General features: G+C 52.6%; 2 protein-coding genes across 5 annotated transcripts in view; one reads left to right on the top strand and one right to left on the bottom strand.

Annotated features, from left to right (window-relative positions):
- JPH3 (junctophilin 3) overlaps positions 1-5,385 on the top strand; it is a gene marked incomplete at both ends in the record, with an annotated part of 57,572 nt that extends 52,187 nt beyond the window's left edge. Inside the window, 2 exons of the mRNA XM_080936660.1 lie at positions 1,239-2,122; positions 5,305-5,385. Coding sequence (XP_080792786.1) covers positions 1,239-2,122; positions 5,305-5,385 — 965 coding nt within the window. The remainder of the gene's footprint in view (positions 1-1,238; positions 2,123-5,304) is intronic.
- A 6,380-nt stretch (positions 5,386-11,765) lies between these two features.
- KLHDC4 (kelch domain containing 4) overlaps positions 11,766-20,074 on the bottom strand; it is a 28,917-nt gene continuing 20,608 nt past the window's right edge. For 3 of the 4 annotated variants that reach the window (XM_080937338.1, XM_080937340.1, XM_080937341.1), the window contains 6 exons: positions 19,340-19,499; positions 16,439-16,514; positions 14,765-14,973; positions 13,220-13,622; positions 12,355-12,480; positions 11,766-12,174 (listed from right to left, as the gene is read on the bottom strand). In XM_080937338.1, the coding sequence (XP_080793464.1) occupies positions 11,978-12,174; positions 12,355-12,480; positions 13,220-13,622; positions 14,765-14,973; positions 16,439-16,514; positions 19,340-19,499 (1,171 nt within the window). In that variant the 3' untranslated portion in view covers positions 11,766-11,977. The remainder of the gene's footprint in view (positions 12,175-12,354; positions 12,481-13,219; positions 13,623-14,764; positions 14,974-16,438; positions 16,515-19,339; positions 19,500-20,074) is intronic. The other variant, XM_080937339.1, reaches the window with a different exon arrangement.

The raw sequence follows: 20,074 nt of genomic DNA on the forward strand, positions 1-20,074 counted from the left end.
TATCTGAGGCACTGTGTGTAGAAGGAATGGTGACCAAGAGATTTATCCACCAGGCATTCTGATAATCCTGGGAAAGACCCACAGGAGCCAGCCCTGCCCACGGGCTGGACTCTGGACCTTTGTGTGGCCTTAGGCCCCATGTATGTGGGCCTTGGCACACTCAGCTGGCCCAGGATAGTGTTTCTTCTGAGGAGGACTCAGCTAACGTCTGTTTTCTGTTCAGAGATGCCTCCTTGAAAAAGTCTTCAACTCACAGTACCTCAGCTGTCCCTCTCTGGGATGGGACTCGAGCATGGGACTTGGCTGAGGCAGAGCCCCACCCTGGCTGTTGCTCTCTGTGGTCTCTGGCCATGCCTGCTGCCTGGGAGCCTGCCATGACCTCCTCCCTCCAGTGTTGTGTTACTTCCAGATGCCCTTACGTCCCTTCTGTGATTCATGTCCCCATGGTAGGGCATTTCCTAGAATGCGTTAGCAGCCAGTGGGGCCTTACTAGAAGGGGACCGGGGGCTAAGTGTCCCACTCGCTGGTACTCAAGGTCAGCAGCTGCTGTGTTCTGTTACAAAGATAAGAGTCCCCAGGACAATAGCTGCCCACGGTCTTGTGGAGACCGCAGAACTGACATTTAACATGGATCACAAGCTCTGGCTCTCCCTGGTTCTAAAAACATTACCGAAGTGTTTATCAGCGAAGGGCAGAAGGCTACCACCCTCCTTTGGGCTGGCTGCTTGGGGAAGACCCTGTTAGTCTGTTTGAGACTGCCTGAAGCCACCAGGCTGAAGGGAGGGGTACAGGATGAGTCAGAACAGTGTCCAGAGCACTGAAACTGATCCCCTCTCCTTAAGGCCGGAACAGCCATGTACCAAGACACAAGGAAGAATAAAGACACTGAGATTAATTTGCCTAGGTGCCTTCTTGGTCTTCATAATAGTCTTCCAGGGATAGCACAGGCCTTGCAGCTAATTTTAGCTGAGAATGACCTCCATGGTGCTGGCAGACAGCACCCGCCTCCCTGGAAGATGCAGAGCAGCCTCACCCTTGTGAAGAAGGCCACAAGGCACATGGCAGGCTCATGCCCTGACTCTCCAGGTCCCCGTTTTCCACCTAAGAGACTCTGGTGATAGAAAGTGCCTTGCTTTAAGATCCTGCTAGGTATATTTGCTGAGTGACCCAACACACACTGGGCACAAGACCTCTCTGCTGTGGGCTTCGCGTAACTGCACTTTTGTCTCCCACCTAAGGGCTTGAGTACCAGAGGCCAAAGCACCAGATGTCCTGCGATGACATCGAGGTGCTCTCCACCGGGACACCCCTGCAGCAGGAGAGCCCTGAGCTGTACCGAAAGGGTACTACTCCCTCTGATCTGACCCCAGACGACAGTCCCCTGCAGAGCTTTCCCACCAGTCCCACCGCTACCCCTCCGCCAGCTCCTGCCTCCAGGAACAAGATGGCCCACTTCTCCAGGCAGGTCTCGGTGGATGAGGAGCGAAGCGGGGACATCCAGATGCTCCTTGAGGGCCGCGGAGGGGACTATGCCCGCAACAGCTGGGGCGAGGAGAAGGCTGGGGCCTCTAGGGGTGTGCGCAGTGGTGCCCTACGCAGCGGTCAGCCCACTGAGGACTTCCGCACCCGGGGCTCAGGCCACAAGCAGCCTGGGAACCCCAAACCCCGGGAGCGGCGGACGGAGTCCCCCACCACGTTCTCGTGGACTTCTCACCACCGGGCAGGCAATCCCTGTTCTGGGGGCCCCAAGCTGCTAGAGCCAGATGAGGAGCAGCTGAGCAACTACAAGCTGGAGATGAAGCCCTTACTAAGGATGGATGCCTGTCCACAGGATGTGCACCCACAGAGACGGCGGCACAGTCGGGGTGCTGGGGGAGACCGGCGCTCTGAGGACCGGGGCTTCGGGCTACAGAGACTGAGGTCCAAGTCCCAGAACAAGGAGAATCTCAGGCCAGCCTCCTCGGCAGAACCCACGGTGCAGAAACTAGAGAGCCTGCGGCTGGGGGACCGGTCCGAGCCCCGTCTGCTGCGTTGGGACCTGACTTTCTCCCCACCCCAGAAGTCCCTGCCTGTTGCACTCGAGTCTGACGAGGAGACTGGAGACAAGCTCAAGTCCAGTACGGTAAGTGGTGCCCACCCCTTGCCGGGCAGAGGCAGTGAGCCCCAGGGCCACCTCATATTTACTCTGCTTTCTGTGGATTTCCTTGCCAGGGATTGGGATGTGGATATCTATGGGAAGCAGAGATATGCCATGGGGGTTGCACTTGCCTTAGGCTGATCCCTGAGAAGTTTCCTTCTGGGCTCACCCTTTAGGAGTGTGGGTGTGTGCCCATGAAAGGGCCTAGAGGGGAGCCAGGCTGACTGGTGCAGACCTGTTGCTCTCTGTGGCTTGTTCTGGGTGTGGGTTGGGGCAGAGCCAAGGCCCCTCTGTCCAAACAGCCTTTTTCTTCTAGTCACCTTTCATTTTTGTCAGATAAGGTAACAGGTAAGGGTTTAGCTCCCAGGAAGTTGATGGGGCACATGGGACAATGGGTTGGAACCCTGAAAGCCTCCCTTTCTGGGAAGCTGCTGTTACCCAAGAAAGCAGTGGGAGTCCATAGCATTAAGATTCCTAGGCCCTTTGACTCTTGGAGACTTACCATGTCCTATAGGGATATAGGTCAAATTCCCAAGTTAGTTCCCTTGCCTGGACCGCAGGATCAACTCTGTTTGGCCAGGCTCTGCCCCTCCCTCCCCTGGTCTTCCCTCTGTCTTGGGATGGGCCTTTTGAAGCAAACAGCATTCTTCCCTGGGCCAGCCAGGGCTGGGGCACTTCAGCAGTCTTCCTGGGACCTCTAAGCCAACAGCTGGCTCCATGACAGAAGGTGCCTGGTGTCCTGTGTAGCAGTGGTCTCAACAGACAGGGCCCTAGTCACCTGCCTTGACACAGATGACCACTTTCTGATGCTTTAGCTTCATGTGAGGATCTGGATTTCTGAGCATCTAGCTTTGTGTCTGGAGGTTGTAAGGAGCTCCGCACGGGGTGCTCTGTGGCTTGTGACTTGTGTGGGACCCTCTGCAGGGTTCTTCCTGCTGTAGCAGCAGGTATCAGTGTCCACCCAAGGGGCCTTGGGGTGCTGCGGTTTCCTTTCACAGTTCCAGGAGTCACTTGCCTTGGGTCAGAAGCTTCTATGGCCCGTGATTCTCCTTGAAGATGCCGATTGTCCTCGGTGCTGCGATTCTAAAATGTCTCCTCCGCTCTGATTACTGCTGGGATCACAGCACTAGCTTGGGCCTCACCCTGCTGAGCCTGCTTCGCAGTTGTGGGCATGTGGTGTGTGTGGTTATTTCAGGAGCAGCGCAGCAGTGGGCAGGGGTGGGAGGCTCAGGAGTAGTTCTTTATTTAGCTCTCTTAACCATGTTGGCTTTTTGGGTGCTTTAAGATGAGGCTTCTGGCTGGGACTGTTCTCAATGGTGGAGTGCACCTCCCCAGTGTACATAGGGCCCCTGGTTTGGTCTCCAGCGCCACTGGAAAGAAAAGGCAAAGTTTTAGCCACACCTATAACCCTAGCACTCCAGAGCTTAATTCAGAAAGAGCACCATAGTCATTCCAGCCTGGGCTACACAAGGCTAGCTTTTGAGAAAGATAAATTGAACCCGAGGACATGAGCCTGATCCCTGGAGCCAGGTGGAGTCAGTTCACACCTTTAATCCCAACACTTGAAAGGCAGAGGCAGGCAGGTGAATCTCTTGCTATCAAGGCCAGCCTGGTCTACAGAGTGAGTTCCCTAAGAGAAACCCTGTCCTGAAAAACAACCAACTAACCCATCAGCATTATTACCCCAACACTAGGAACATAGAATTAGGCAAATTCTCTGTGGCCAGTGAGGCTAGCCTACTTGGTGAGCTCCAGGCCAGTGAGAGTCTATGTCCAAATATAACAAGGTGAGAGGCTCCTGAGGAAACCTGGGGTTGTCCCAACTTCCACATGCAAACATATACACATATGAACATCTACAAAATGCACACATACACAACCAAAAGAAACACCCCAAGTTCCTAGGATAGCCTTGTAAAAGCATGGTGCTGGCCTCAAGTACAGGCTGAGAGAGCCAGAAGCTTCCAGTGCAGGGTATGTATGCCCTATGGCTTCCAGTTAAGTGATCTGGGACATTCTATTACTGCCCAAGGCCACCCATACTTCAAGGGAAACCAGAGAGGAACTCCAGGCCCAACTTTCTGTAGGTGCCACACTATCCTATGGGCCTGATGGAGGTTTAGGTAAGGCACAGCTGTAGAGCCCAGCCTTCACGGCGAATGGGAGGGGACTGCCCCCTGCTTATGTTTAGGGGTGACCATGGGTGGCCTCTTTGAGATTGACTGCCAGCCATCTCAAGACCCACGTTCCCTCCTGGAGGGCTCTATATAGTAATGGCCACACTGTGTCTGGTCATGGATGGCGGTCCCTGACTGGTGACATCACCACTTCCTCCAAGTTGTATGGATAGGAAAGAACCAGGGCTCTGGCTCCTAAGTGTCCTGGCCATGTTAAACTTCTGTGCCCCCTCTAAACCCCAGGAGCCCCACCTCTCTGGTGTGATGGGGCACAAATTCCCAGCTCAAAGCTTATGCCTGGTGGCAACTGCAGAAGATTCCTGGTAGGGGAGGCCCCTTGCTAGAGTGACCGGTCACTGTGATGGAGGCTAGGTCCCAAAGCCATCCCACTAGATGCAAGGTGCATGTGTGTGGTCAGCCTGGGCACCATGTCCAGAGGATGAACTGTAGGGCTGTGGAGTTAGGTGCTCTGCACACATGGGGCCTGGCTGAGGCTTCTGTGGTACCAGTTCCTGGTTCTCTCTGGACTGCTGTCAAGGACATATGCTAACCTCCATTGTGGTGGGACTGCGGGGCTTTCCTCCCCTGCTGGACGTCTGCCCCCTCCGCTGCAACAAGGTACATGAGCAGGCAGCTGGCCAGGCAGGTATCTTGGGCCCCTTAGGGCCAGTGGCTGTGAGGGGGTGACAGTGAGCGGCATTGAGAGTTAAGGGCTTCAGTAAGTGTTGGGAGAAGTTAGGTACTGGGTCTATGACAAGAACTGGACCTAAGAGAGCAGCCTATGGCAGCAAGCAGGTCTTCGAGGAGGAAAACGGGAGCAGAGGCACCAAGTGACCCACAGAAGAGCTAGCTTCCCACCAGGTTGAGAAAGACTAGTGTAGAGATCTCCGAGGGACAGCAGTGAGGGTGCAGGAGGGAAAGCCCCCTCCCACTAGGCACCCGTGTGTAGTGAGGCACTGGCCTCACTCTTACCTGTCCTCTCTGTTCCAGGGCTCAGCTCCGATCTTGGTCGTCATGGTGATCCTGCTCAACATTGGAGTCGCCATTTTGTTTATTAACTTTTTCATCTGACAAGATTGTTGTGACCACGGAAGCAATGATGTATAAAAGGGACATTAAATGCAAAACAAGAAGGGGAACCCTGACTCAGACAGCCCCGCGACTCCTGTCCTTCCACAGAAGAAAAACGTGATTGGGTAGCACTCACAGTTTGCCTTTTTTTCTGGGTAATTTTTTTTGGATTTTAGCCAAAATTCTTTGCTTGTGTAACACGATGCTGTGTGGCATGGCAGGAGGAGGCCGGCATGCCACCCCTCCAGCTTGGTGTGAACGGGTCCTGGCAAACCAGTGGCCAAAAGATTGGGACCTTCAAGTTTCCTGCTGGGTGTGGAAGGTGGCAAGTAGAAGGGGCCTGGCGAGCCGGGAGAGGGGGAGGGCAGCTATGCAAGGTGGGTAGCTGGGAGTGTGGGCCCAGGGACAGAGATGAGGTGTCCTGGCCTCTGTCTCCATGGAGTCTGTGCTGCATACCTGTGGAGGGAGAGGGAAGCCCCTGCTCTTCTTCCCAGAACAGACCATGATCCCTCTTTCGGCACTGCCCCACGGCTCTCCTAAGGAGGCTGCCTCCCCACACTGAGTCTTAAAGCAAAGTCTGTTCCCTGCTGTCCTCTGCTCACTCACTGGTGGCCCTGTCCAGCCATTCTCCCTCCAGACCCAGGGAGGCCATGCTGCAGACGTCCAGGGCTGACCCCGACCTGGCCAGGCACATCTGAACCCTGATGCCAAGGGGGCTATGGCCCACATGCCCCAGACAGCCTGACAGCACGCCTGGGCTGAGCATGTGACGTTTTGCACCTAGTATACAGGATGTATATTCAGGCTTCCGTGTCCCTGGCAGTGACGCCCCATGGAGGACGTCACCTCTCACTGACCTCCACGGGGTCTCACATCTTTTGCACTGTGCCTGCCTCGACTTCCCCTAACAGATATGCATATTCCCTCCAGATGCCTCAGAGCTACTCCAGAGAGTCTGGTCCCGGGACAGGAATGTGGTTGAAGCCAGTGGCTTGAATGTCCTGGAGACTGTTGCATACCCAGCACTCCCCGGATGTACAATGTAACTTTGTTTCAGTCAAACAACAGGTTCCTCATGTCTCTGCCTTCTCTACCAGGGTTGTTCCCTCATCCAAACAAATGAACAAGGGATGCCAGCTCGCCTGGCACCCGGGGCTCCGTCTGTCTTATGGACTCTGCCTTGCTTTGCTCGTGTTCAGCTGTCCTCTGCTACCTTTCGAGCAGATTTCTTTACTACAGTGCACTGGATTGCTATATTTTTAACCAGAAATAAACTACAGATTAGAGCATGTTCCAGCGACACTCAGCTCTGTTGTTTCCGTTATCCACGCTGTTCCCTACCCACCGCCCGTCCCTCCTCCAAGCTGGTTTGGATTAGGGGTTGAAGAGGGGGAAAGGTTCAGCAGGCGACCCAATGCATTGCTGGTGTTTCTAAAGGGTTCCATCTTTTTGTACAGCTTACTTTTTCCGTTCACCTTTTTTAATATCAAGTGGTTGCTGCAAATCTGGCGTGAACCAAATAAAAGATTCCTGCTCTTTGCAGCCATGAGAGCCGTCCATATTGGGCTATGTGAACTGTATTTGTCTGCAGACACGAGGGGCTCGATGTGCATCCCAGAAGCTCCTGGCCTAACAGGGTGCTTACTCACGTCACCTGACACACGCACAAACCACAGCCCAAACGTGCTTAAGAGGCTCTGGCAGGGGACGGTGCACGTCCACTCACTTTGCTACGAGTAATATTACCGTAGACCAGAGTCTGCAGCCTGGCGGTCCACTGGCATCCTGTAGTAAGCAGAGGAAATGGAGACTGAACCTCCGGATCCTGGGGGAGCCAACATGCTGGCAGGGAAGGAGACACCGTGCTGAAGCCTATGGCTGCTGTTCTCCCACCCAGTAGAGCCTACGTCCTCTCTGGAGGTGTAGTAGATGCGGCATGTTGAACAGGGTGAGAACATGAGGGACAGAACAGTGTGGCTCCCAGCATGTAATGAGTGTTAACCGAGATCCAGCCTCAGAAGACACACTTTTTTTCCAGAGGAAAGAGAAATCCTTCTTCGACACCCAAGGCCCTTGGTGCCTGCAACATGGCTGTATAGCTGTTGCACATTGAGTCCTGCACGCTGTAGACTCATTGGTTGTATGTATGGAGTGCACGGATGAGTCCAGGTACCATAATACCAAGTTCGAGAAGTCCCAAAGTCACACAGGATAACTGGTCATGATGGTGGTAGTGTTGGTCAGAAATTCCACAGCTACAGTGCAAGGGTCTCGGGCAGCAGACAGCAGACTGCTTTCCATGAAAGTCTCTGCTTTGAACTGGCTCACCAACAAATACCTGACACCAGGCTCCTTCACTCCCACACTAATCCCATGGAACTTGTGGCCAGGTTGGTACCCAGGGCAAGCAGAGGACAGCCACATATCCCACTTCCAGCATATTCCAGTTTAGACAGACCATACTTAGGGCCACCCTCAGGGAGACTGAAGACACTGCTGGGAGCACAGAACACCCAGGGGCCCAGCCATGATCATGAGTGATGAGCAGGGACGAGGTTCTGCGCTGTTATCCTTTCTAGTTCGTAGTTGTCCTCCAAAGATCCTGAATGGCTGGACCATTCTTCTAGGCAGCATCCCTGCAGATACCAGACATGTCCTATCATGTATCTGCACAGCCCTGCTCCACAGGTCTCATGGCCGCTTATTCCATCCCCTCTGAGGTCCCAGTTTAAGCTCGGTTCCGCTGGCTCTTCCTGCTCTTGCCCTCCTCTACTGCAGTCTTTGGCCGTGAAGCTCAGCACAAGCTCCTACTCCAGCATCTCCACATCATGCAATCCGCTGACAGCCACACAGCCCTCTTCCCGACACCAGACAGCCCTGTGCCGTCACTTCACCATCACAGTGGGTAAGCATTCAAGAGAAGGGTTGTGAGCTCTTAGCTCTGCTGTCTCACCAAGGTCCAGCTTTGGCCAAGCACACACCAGGGCAACCAAGTGTCCCTAAGTGCCAAGAACTGTCTGTCCTGTGTACCCTGGCCTTGAGAGAAGAGAACACATAGCTGTCCTTGTTGAAATTAACAGCTGAGCTGCATCCCAGTATGAATAGTGGGAACATGCCCGAAAGACCCAAGCCTTCCCCCTCCTGAGGGCTAGACAAGGCCTGCATACAGCATGTGAGCAAGGCATGTGGCAAAAGGGAAGCCCCTCAAGGGCAGTGGCAGTGAGTTCTCATGTGGCTGAGTGCTCTCCAGACCAGCACATGCTGCTCCCGAAGTCTACTTTTTCACGCCTCCCCTTTTATGGTCAGGGCTAAAATGCATACTGGGCAGTCTCCTGGCTCAGCTCCTTCCTAAACTTGAGAGACTCACTAGGACTACATGAAGGGGGAATGGGTACACTCCACAAGAGGTGGGCTGAGAGGAGCACAGTCCAAGAGTTTCCAAGGTTGTTAGAACAGGTAAGGCAGCCAGCCACCTCACAACTACCTCACTTATGGGATGGCCTTTAGCTGGTCCACCCTAGACCACAGGTCAAGATGCAAACACCTAACTATGGGGTAAAACACTTCACACTCAAACACATAGACTCATCCTGACCTTAGACTTCCCCCACCCAGCTGTAGTTTCCGTTGTTGGCATGCCTGCTGGTATGCTGCTTTCTGTCTACCTTGAAGACCTTGTCTCAGTTTTGTCAGAGCTGTCTCTTCAGGGGTGATGTCTGAGACTGCCAAGGGTCCTGTGTCTTAAAGGCATAGCAGCGTACTCAGTGCAGCCTCCCCAGCCCTGTGTAGACAGGGAAATTAATAAAAGTAAAGCCATGGGGTACAGTTCAACCTTTCCCACCAAACAGGTTCTGCTCTCTCCCTCAGCCAACATCCACTTTAAGTAGGGATACCCACCAACTTACCTCCAAATGGCTCTTGCAGACCATTCTGAGCCCATGAGGCAAATCCTACCATCCAGGGTAGGTACGCAGCTACTGGATACAGGCTGAAGACTCGGGGCATGAGGTGGTGTACAGAGAGCATCATTACAAGGTGTCCAGTATCTGGCAAGTCCCTCTTGCTCATTAAGACCCACCAGCTTGAGCACTGCCCACTGGGAGCAGCCGTAGCCATCAGAACAGCTGAAGACAGGTCCACAGACAACACTCTCCTCGGTGGCTCTCTGGGCTGGCACTCCCAGCTCTGCTGTTACCTACAGGTCAGCCCTCCCTCCCAGCAGGCCAATCCTGAATGCTCTAGCTGGAGCCTGCTGCTTACACCATTCACCGCTCCCAGAGACAAGCCACCCAGATGACCTGAGGACAACGAGCTTCACATGGCAACGACACTGCTGTAGATCACTCTGTGTGACCACATCAACAGTCATCTGCTTTACCTTTTTCTCTTGGTGCATGTAAACCGCTCATTAATGAGACTGCTTTGCGGGCGAGGAGGGGCTGTCAACTGAGTTCCCTCCGGCATGGTGGCTGCTCTTGCCTTGGTCTCTTTAGTTGGAAACAGCTTGGTTAATCAAAAACTGGAAACAAATCTTCTCTAATGAATGTAACTAAATCAGACTTCACACCTGAAGCAAGGGACACTCAGATTCAAAATCTTCTGCTCCTTTCCTTAATAAACTCATTGAAAACCACAGGATGCTAGTCTGTCTCATTACTAGGCACCTTCCTAAAGCCCTCAACACAGGTGCAGGGTAGGAGGAGCCTCTACTACCCTGTCCCAATGTTGTCCTACAATTAACTCCTTGTTCCAGCACTTGTGGGAACACAGGGAGCTTGTGGGCTGGACAGTCCAGGACAGGAAGGAGCCCTCATGCCATCAGAGAGGGTCACCCCACTTTCCTCATCTCTATGACAAGAGCTTCTGAGTCTTGCCTCTGGGCACTGTCAAGTCCTGACAACTGAGCCTGGAATGTGAGGAGCCCAGAGGCCCAGCTGTCTCCAGCCCTGCACTGTGGCAGCTGTGCTGACAGCTACCTGGGTCTCCACTGGACTCTCCTGTGCCAAGGACGGTGACTGGGACCCCAAGTGCCAGTCCCTTGGGGAAGCACTCTGCTCTGCATGTTAACCTACCCATGACAGCAGCAGCACCTTGCGTGTTTGGCACATGGATCTGAGTGACAAGACAGCACACTGACCTCACATTCCAGGGCTGGAGCCCCACCACAGAAAGGAACAACTATTGCTCCTTGTCTCTTTCCTGCAACATATCAGAAAGGTATCTGCATGTGAGGCTGTCACTATCTGACAGAACAGGTTCCCCTGGTAGGAAGGCTTCTTTCTACCCTGGAAACCTCTATATTTCCACACTGCCATCTGGCCACTGACTTGCTGCTTTAAGTAATCCACTCTTAATAGTCAGAAGAAACACTATTGTCAAGCCATTAAAAGAAATCATACTTAGAATAATAAGGGCTTCCAGACTCCTGTCAGAAGTAGGCAGAAGGACCAGGCGACAATCCAGGTGCCCCGGGTCAGCATCCTGGGCTGTCCCGGCCACAGTAGTGTATGATGGTATGTGAGTGATTGTGAAGCCATGGCTGTCTGGAGGCCTGCCTGGCTTAACCGTGCCCTTCCCACCTCACAACTCCACGAGTCTGTCTTCCACTCAGCCTTGTGCCCAGTCTGGTAGCCATCCTCTCACCCTGTGGGTACACAGCCCAGGACAAGCAGCAAACACTTCCCGACAAGGGACGGGTTCCTTAGAGCTCTTTCCTCTTACTGTGGAACCAGAGTCTCACTATGTGGCCAACCTGGCCTGGAACTCACTCTTCCTGCTCAGTGGTGGAGCAGGCACTGGCCAGTGTGTCTGGTGCAAGATCAACGGCAATGGAACCCCTGCTACATGGCCAAGGGTCAGAAGGCTGGCGTCATCAGGGGCTAGGTCCTTGTCCTCCAGCCTTGCCATCTTTTCACACAAGACAGCTCTGTGCCCACAAAGGAGAAGGGAAGGGAAGGCATTAGCACTTCCTCCTCAGTAAGATTGCAATGGAGGGGCTGGAGCACTGGCTCAGAGGTTAAGAGCACTTGCTGCCTTTACAGAAGACCCAGGTTCAGCTCCTAGCACCCATATAACGCCAGCTCTTCTTCCCCAACCCTCTTTTAGCCACTGACAGGTACATTCATATAAATATAAAGGTAAAATACATGTCTAAAATGAGGGAGGAAACGAACAAAACATCGCAGTGGAGCCAATGTGGACATAACCATGTATCCAGAATATTCTACCGTGAGACCCACAGAACAAGGTCAGCTGGAACAGAAGCAAACACTGCACAGCAGCTTTAAGTGACTGCTGGGCTGTTGGTGACCTTCAGTCCGATGACACATAACAGATCGGTATGGTCATCTTGTTCTGTAGAAGAAAACCTTAGAGCACACAGTCCAGTTTTATTAGGACAGAAGCACAGCCTGTGGGCCCCTCAAATTCACATCCCATTCAACCTTGCCTCAGCATGGACAGAGGCCACTGTGAAGGCAGGGTAAGTAACCCCCATCAGACTGTGGACACCCAAAGTTCCACAGAAGACCACCTCTGCAGGGGCCTCCTCACGCCTGGCTTGACGCCAGTGATGTTGTAACCATCACTCTGTCTAATGTGTGCCCAGTGGAATGTCTTGAACTGCATCATCAAAGCATGTTTTTGCCATGGCCTGGGCTACTCTCAACACTCTCTTCTCTTTTGCATCGGGCCCCACGTGGTTCCGGGCGAGCTTCAGCCAGTGCTGTTCAGTCCGGGACAAGTACTCTTCATACTGTTCCCCACGTGCCACCTCTGGGTGCTGCGGATCTTCCCAGCCAGAAAGGAAGAATGAGAAAGAAGCTGCTCAGTCAAGCAGTTCAGAGGGATTGGGAAAGGGCTACACTGAATGTCAACCTGCTTAGACCCACCCAACACAAGCACTGTCAAGCAGGCCCGCCTCAGCAGCAGCAGCAGCATGGCGCAGTTGCATCTGACTGTGGCTCTCACCTGCTCCCTCTTCAGCACTGTCCTCCACACTGTCCTCTTCCTGGTCTTCATCTTCCCCCTCTGCACCCTCTTCATCTGAGCTGCTGTCCTCTTCTGAGTCCGACTCCTCCAGCCACTCCTGTGACTCTAATAAGCAAAACCAACATGAGACTGTGGGTGCAGACTGGAGTCCAGGGAAGCACACAGTTGGGACCTGGCACCACCTCACAGAACCTCTTCCTCCTTCCACTCTGGCACTGGGAAAGGAACTCAACTTTCCTACTCTGAAGCCGGAGATGAACAGAACAGCATATGCCTCCTGGGCCTCATAGCAACCTGGGGCAGCTGAATGGAAGCTGGCTCTTCTTGGGCCTCTACAGCCCCTGCAGAGCCTTGCCTTAGACATGCAGATTTTAGTCTCAAAGAGAGGATGATGGAACCAGGTGTGGCAGGTCCCACCTTTAATCACAGCACTCAGGAGGCAGAGGCAAGTGGATCTACTTCAGTTTGAGACCAGCCTGAATCGCATAGCAAGTTCCAAGTCAGCCAGGAACACATAGACTGTCAAAGAACCAACAGCAGTTTTTTTGGGATAAATGAGTATGTCAGGATTTCAGAGCAAACATGGAGAGAGCTACCACCCCAGAGTGCCAGGCACCAAGGTCAGGAAGTCCTGCCTGTTCTGCACTGTCCCAGGAGAAGGTAGGCAAGTGCAGCAGGCCTGACTTATGCTGTTCCTCACTTTGTCCCTGAACACCCAGAACACCCAGAGCACACAGGAGTGTGCCAGGTAAGCCTGCCTGGAGTCGATCAGGGCTCCCTGCAAGACAGGGAGGGCTCTGAAAAGACTCTCCCTCCACAATGGGGCCTCACCCACTCAGCTTACTTGGATCCATCTCCACCAAGGTTTTCCATTCTTCCATCTTGTGAAGGTCAAGGCAGTAGAGGTCACTAAGGGTCACCTGGCGGTCACCAGCTTCAAACATGCCACCATAGACATAGAGCAGTCCATGCTTGACAGCCAGCATGGCATTGGAACGTGGACATGGCTCCTGCCCAGTGCTGCTGGTTTCCGAAGCACTCTCTTCAGCCTTAGGTGGGGGTTGTACCCCCAATCCTGAGGGAGTGAGCACTTGTTTAATAGTGATCACTGTCCCGTCTTCAGAAACCACCTCTTTTATCACCTCCAGTGGCTCTGGGGTGCTGGTACCCCCATTCTCTCGCTCAGTGGCACCTTCATGATCCTCTGCTTTGCCCCGCCTCCGTTTCTTCTTCTCCAACTTGGGGCCCTGTTAACACAACTCAAGCTGCATCATGGGGCAGTGGCAGTCCCCGCTCCAACATGCCGATCAAAGGTTTGAGGGAAGAGAAGTGGAGCGGTGCAGGGGAACCACTCCAGAAAGCAGGCGTGGCCAGCCAGGGATGGACTCCTAGCCATCACTGCAAAGAGGGACAGGCATTCCTGAGCCCCACACTGGGAAGCACTCAGTAAGACCAGGCCTGGCTCCACTCATCTTCAAGACCATGCCCAGGAGGACCCTCAGCTACCAGCACTTCAAAGGTACCTTCCCGTTGGGTCCCCTGCAGGAGAACGTGTATTTTGTCTCTCTGGTCATTCTGCAGAGTGCACCCGAGTAACTGTGGTGGCCTCTATCATTGGGCAAAATGCTATGCTCACATGACGGTATTTGTTGAGCTACAATTAAATATTCCAGCTATTAACTTCCAGCCAACCTGGGCCAGCTCCCTGTTCTAAAGTCAAGACCCAGTTCATCCCGCAGCCACAGTGGGAGTCTCACACAGAACAGCTCCTGAAGAACATCATGGGGCCTGAGGCCCAAGTGATCTTTAAATAAGAGACTAACCTAACAGTGGGGTTCAGTGCTCTTGGCAATGTCTGGGACCCTGAGTGACTATGCCTCACGTTCCTCAGAGCAGGGGCCAACATGTGCAAGGCTGCTTTCTATCGGAGACCCTTTCACGAGGCTGAGCACACAGCAGGTGCTCACTAGCCTCCTGCACTGTGTGTGGCCACTCCAAGCAGTTTACTTGTATAGATGTCAGGGCTGCCTGGGACCCTTCATGGACTATCACCTGCCAATCTGTCTGTTCCAGGCAAGTCCTAGGTAACAGCTGCAGTGACGGTAACAGGGACAGTTGAAAGGGAGACTGGAAACCAGGGATGGGTTCAAGTAACAGACATTAACTGCCAGAGAACCTGGCATGTCTTAGCACCTCAGCTCACCTCTGGGTCAAGAACTGCCAGGGGGTGGTGGCTGACAGCAAGAAGGAATGGACCACAAAACCAAGGGGGTCCCAAGCCTAGTCATCCATAACCTACACATGGGCCTTCAAAAAGAAGGAACAAGTCTTGAGAGTAGGCAGGAGACAGACAGATAACAGGGAAGATTTATTTAGGAGCCTAGGCTACCTTCAGCTGGGCTGCAAACCAGCGACTCTTGGCAGCGTCATAGGTATACAGGTCACTGAAGAAGGAGCCTTCCAGGCTCTCCTCCTCTTCCTCATCACACACGCCCCCGAAGACCAGTATCTGATGATTTGGAGCCACAGCCACAGAAAAGCCAGACCTTGCAGTAGGCTTGACCCCTGAAGGGTTAATCCGGGTCCAAGACCATTTGCCTGTAAGGAAAAAACAGAGAAGGGGTTAGAGGGTCACTGAGAACCAATCAAGAACACACAGAGAATCCTGGGCACAAGAGATGAACACAACTTTAAGCGTTTGAGACTGCTTTGTCACGAAGCCTCATTTTGTTTCCTGTGAAGGAAGAGATGCCATTCAGCAACCCTTAAGGTCTGTCCTTCTCAAGCTCAGCTGTGTGACTGCCTTCTAAGGGACCCTGGCACCAACTACTGAGAGGCAGAAGGGACAGATGTGGAGATGCCATCTTGCTGGAAGAGGATCGTGAGCTAAAGTATGCCTCCCTGGGTCCTAAGCTCACCCAGTCTTGCACTGCACCACCTCTCTGCAGATGGCCGCGCTACACTTTTCCAACAGGTGCTGAGTCTGATGACAGAAGTAGTGGTCTGATATGACATGGGGATGTCTAACCACTACTTCTGGAAGAAGAGCTGAGACTGTCATCTCACTAAGCATTAAAAAGTGCTAGTGGCCATGTACTGGGTAGTGGCCAACAAGGCCCACAGAGTGGAAGGACTCTGGGCCTGCCTGTGCTCACCAAGTCAGTTCATCACAGCAGGAGGCATTGTGGGAAGGACTGGAGGCTAGAACACACCAGCATGGGGTGAGCCCACCATCTTCACTGTGCAACCATGGCAAGTATGCTGCTCCTGACACAGGCTTCCCTTTTCAGGGGCTGGTTGCTGGGCACACAGGTTAGGGCCACATGGTCTAGTCTCCACGTTCAAGTTTTTCAGGTCCCCAAACCTAGGTTCCCAACAACAGTAACAAATGATCTCACCAGGCCCCACCACTGCAGGACAGACACTGCAGCATCCCAGCAGTGCTCACAGGCAGGTGAGTTGAGAGGTCTCACTTGAAGAATGCTGGAGCAGAGGAGGAGCATGTCCATGCACTCTCTCCTGACCTCACAGCAGAGGCCCCAGGGCTACAAAGCAGTCAGCTCTGCAGCAGCCCAGGCACCAGAGCTCAGCCTCAGCCCCAAGCTGTGCACCCCAAAGTCCAAACCAGTCTCCAATAAAACAGGAACCCAAGCCCCACAGAATTCCACATTTTAGCAATGTTTCTGTGCTCTTGAGTAAGAACACGCTGTTTCAAACGTCAAGAAAGGACAGGAAATCAGCAACCCCTTCCTCTCCACCTCCAAGCATGAAGGCTATACCTGAGAACACAAATGTCAACATGGCTTTGGAGGAAGACACAAATGGCTGAGTGAGTTGGGTTCCTGCAGGGTTGCAAGGTACACAAAGCACACTCATGCCACACAGGCATCTTAGCCCAGCCACTCCAGGAAAAGGTGGTCTGGCCCTTGGCTCTAGGCAGGCTACAGGAAACTCCAAGCAGTTCCCATCTGGTAAGAGGGAGACACAGGCTTGACATCTGCGCAGGCGCTAAATGCAACCCAACCCAAGGACACAGCCAAGCCAAGTCTCAAGACAGCAGTACCTTCTCCCCCTTCCTCAGGTTTCAGCAGGAACATGTCTGAGTGCTGGGTGCCTTTGTCCACATCTTTCTTGACTCTCTGCAAAACAAAGGAGTCCTGAGAACCAGCCATGCTGAAGCACTGCAGTATGCTCTGGCACAGATTCGCTGTTTAGCACAGGTCTGCACGGATAAGCTATACCTAACTGCAGCCCCAATGTATCACCAGCCATCCCCCTTTCAGGGGACAGACGGACTCACTGTGTGAAAAGCATGCCACCACCATTTAGACCTCCTGGAAGCCTCACACCCACAGATCCCTGGTCCTTAGCCTTGAGCCTCCAACAGTGATGCTGACTGGCTGTTGTTGGTTCTGAAGGAAGGGTACACACATCTATTCAGCACCCTGGGGCCCAGACAACTGCTTGGCACAATGCTCACACTGTGAAAGATACCAGTTCAAGTGTCTTCCCTATACATTTGTGCTTAAATTCTTTTTACTACACTTGATCTTACAGTCTTTGCATTTATAGAAAAACCTGAGCGGCAGTCTAGCCCCTGTCCTGGCAGCAGCTACACTGATCAGGAACCAACTACTCCACACACCCCTCATCTTCCCTCCTGTTGCCTCTCTCCACCAAGAGACCATTCAGGTCCTACAAGTCCTGCATGCTGGCTGAGCTCAGGTGTCAGCCCTGATCCCCTTTCCATCTGTACCATCCAGAGGCAAGGATGGCAGCCTCGAGGGTGAGTGGGCACCAGGGGTATTGTCCTCAGAGACCAATGTTGCTCTCAGTCTAGTTTTATGGGTTTTTAAAAGACTCGTGTGTGTATGTATGTGTGTGTGTATATGTGTATGTACACTGTCACTAACACATCAGATCTCATTACAGATGGCTGTGAGCCACCATGTGGTTGCTGGGAATTGAACTCAGGACATCTGGAAGAGCAGCCAGGGCTCATAACCAGTTGCTAAGCCATCTCCCTAGCCCCTCAGGGTATTTTTGTGAGTCAAGTTCAAAGGAAAAGAACAAGTCTGATCCCTCTGGCCTCTGGCTCCCTGAGTGTTTCCTCTCATACACGTTCCCCCACTGTGGCACCATCTGCCACGAACAATCCATGTCCAATCCTAGATTGTCAGCCCCGTTTCAGTTCATTTTACAGAAAGTGTGCCTTCATAGTCCAGGAGGGCTGAAATAAGTTATCTCTTCTCTTTGGAAGTCCCCAGTGCATAGTATCTTATTACACTGTCAGAAAAGGGGCCACTGTGTGTACCGCAGTACTGCTGGGCTTCCTCATCCAAATGAGCCCTGATGTGCACCTTGAGAACAGTCTGAAAATAAGTCCTTATAAATGCTACCTACAGGCATGGGGACTGCAGAGGGCCGGCAGCATTCCACCTGCAGCACGCAGAGCAGACCCAAGGAGCCAGTGTGTGAACGAGGAGGGGTGGGAGAACAGTAGGGCTAACACGCTTAAGCAGAGAGGACGGGATGAATGTGGTTTACCCCAAAGCTCAGGGTGTGTAAAACCCTTATAGAAACTCACTATTGTGCAACTAAATTAACTAAGTAATGAATTTAGGGGCTGGAGAGATGGCTCAGTGGTTAAGAGCACTGGCTGCTCTTCCAGAGGTCCTGAGTTCAATTCCCAACAACCACATGGTGGCTCACAGCCATCTGTAATGGGATCTGATGCCCTCTTCTGGTGTGTCTGAAGACAGCAACAGTGCACTCACATACATTAAATAAATTTTAAAAATCTTTAAAAAAGAAAGTTTAAGAGCTAACAAAGCAGAGAGGGCTGTGAGAGGCCCACATGAATGACACACTTGGGTGTGCTCACTGGCTGTAGGTAAACCATGTGACAGTCAACACTGACCTCTACCTGACTCCGACACTCACACACGAATGCACATGCAGCCACACTCACTCACACACTCAAGGACAGCTCTACATTTCTCTTTGAATGACACAGGAGACAGCTGACATGACTGGATCACGTGTGAACATGTGATCACATAACTAAGCTAACAAGAAATGGCAGACTCTCTGGGACATGCAGGTGCTCACTTAAAAGATCCAGGTTAACAATGGATTTGAGAATTTTTGTATCAAAGGATTTTAAAGAAAAAATAAACGAGATAGTATTCAATCCCTGATTCATGGCAATGTCAGGACTGACAAACACTCAGGAGCTGGGCAAGAGGGTACCCCTGCAGACATGCTCCTAAGTACTGGTATAGGAACACTGCTACCACTGTCTGCAGACACAGAGAAAGGGACACTGTGTCATTATGACAACTACAGTGCAACTACAGACTGTTCACAGCAGTGCTCCCGGGAGACGGGCATGACATGACCTAAGCCTGCATCCCCAGCACACACAAGCCAGGCCTGGCAGGAGCATCTACAGTCCTAGTGCTGGGAGGGAGGTAGCTGAGCACAACCAACTGGGAAACTATGTCGTCCCAGGAGAAGCCTGTCTCAACAGTGTGGTGGAGAGCAACTGAGGAAGGTGCCTGGTGTTAATACCTGGCCTATACACACCCACGTGAACACAAACAACACCACACACACACACACACACACACACACACACACACACACACACACACACACTCTTCTGGTGGTGGCACACAACTTTAATCTTAGAAGGCAGAGGCAGGCTGATCTCAGTGATTCTGAGTCCAGCCTGGTCTGTAAATGTGTAAAGTGAGTTCCAGGACAGGCAGTGCTACATAGAGAAACTCTGTCTTAAAAAGCAAAACAAACAAACAAGCCCCTGTGTTTTAAAGAGGGGCAGAGCCATGCCACTGCAGCTTACGGCTCAGGAAATCTGCTCACACTTCTCTGTAAGCCTCTGTGGACAAACTGAAGAGCAGTAGGTAAAAGCACCTTTAGTTCCCAGCACCATGGCCCTTACCTGCTTTGAGTAGCCTCCATAAATGGCTATGCTGCCCTGGGGGGTGACAGCCATCAGGCAGCCTGACCTGGGCGAGGGCCCGGGGCCTGATGGGGACAGCCTGCTCCACAGGAAGGTGTCTAGGCTGAACGTGTACACATCACTGTAGTAGATGTAGTCCCTGGGAGGAAAAAAGGACCACAGAGATGGCAGGGAAGACAAAAAGGAAAACTTGTATTTCACCCAGATGTGCCTCAGGTAAATCTAACAAAGGGTTTGTAGATCCTAAATTTACAAAAGAATGAAAAGCTTTACTGTGAAAGCTGTCTGTTTCCTACCCAGTGACAACGGCCATCTTTAATATCTCTGAGACCCTCTGACAGTGAATCTAACTGGTTACAAGACTGGAGACTGACAGTTTGGTAAGGACTGGCAGAGCATCGCACACAGCCAAAGGGCAGGAACAAAGCCTTCACACCCACCACCCAAGCAGGACAGGGAGGCTCCACCTAATGCTAGCTCTGCTCAGAGCCAAGGACTCAAGCACCAAAGCACTCAGCAGAGCTGATAGGTGGCTTAGTATTAAGGAGTGGCTGTCACAGAAGAGACACTGCCCTACAGCTGTCACAGAAGAACCAACTGTCTGCAGAGGAGCACGTGCAGTTTGGGACAACCATTGCTCCACACAGTGCATCTGAATAATCCACGATATGGGTTTTAAAGCTATTGTGAGCCCTGCTGACTGCAGTGAGAGGA

The sequence above is a fragment of the Micromys minutus genome (genome assembly GCF_963924665.1).
Source record: "Micromys minutus genome assembly, chromosome: 24".
NCBI classification, from domain to species: domain Eukaryota; kingdom Metazoa; phylum Chordata; class Mammalia; order Rodentia; family Muridae; genus Micromys; species Micromys minutus.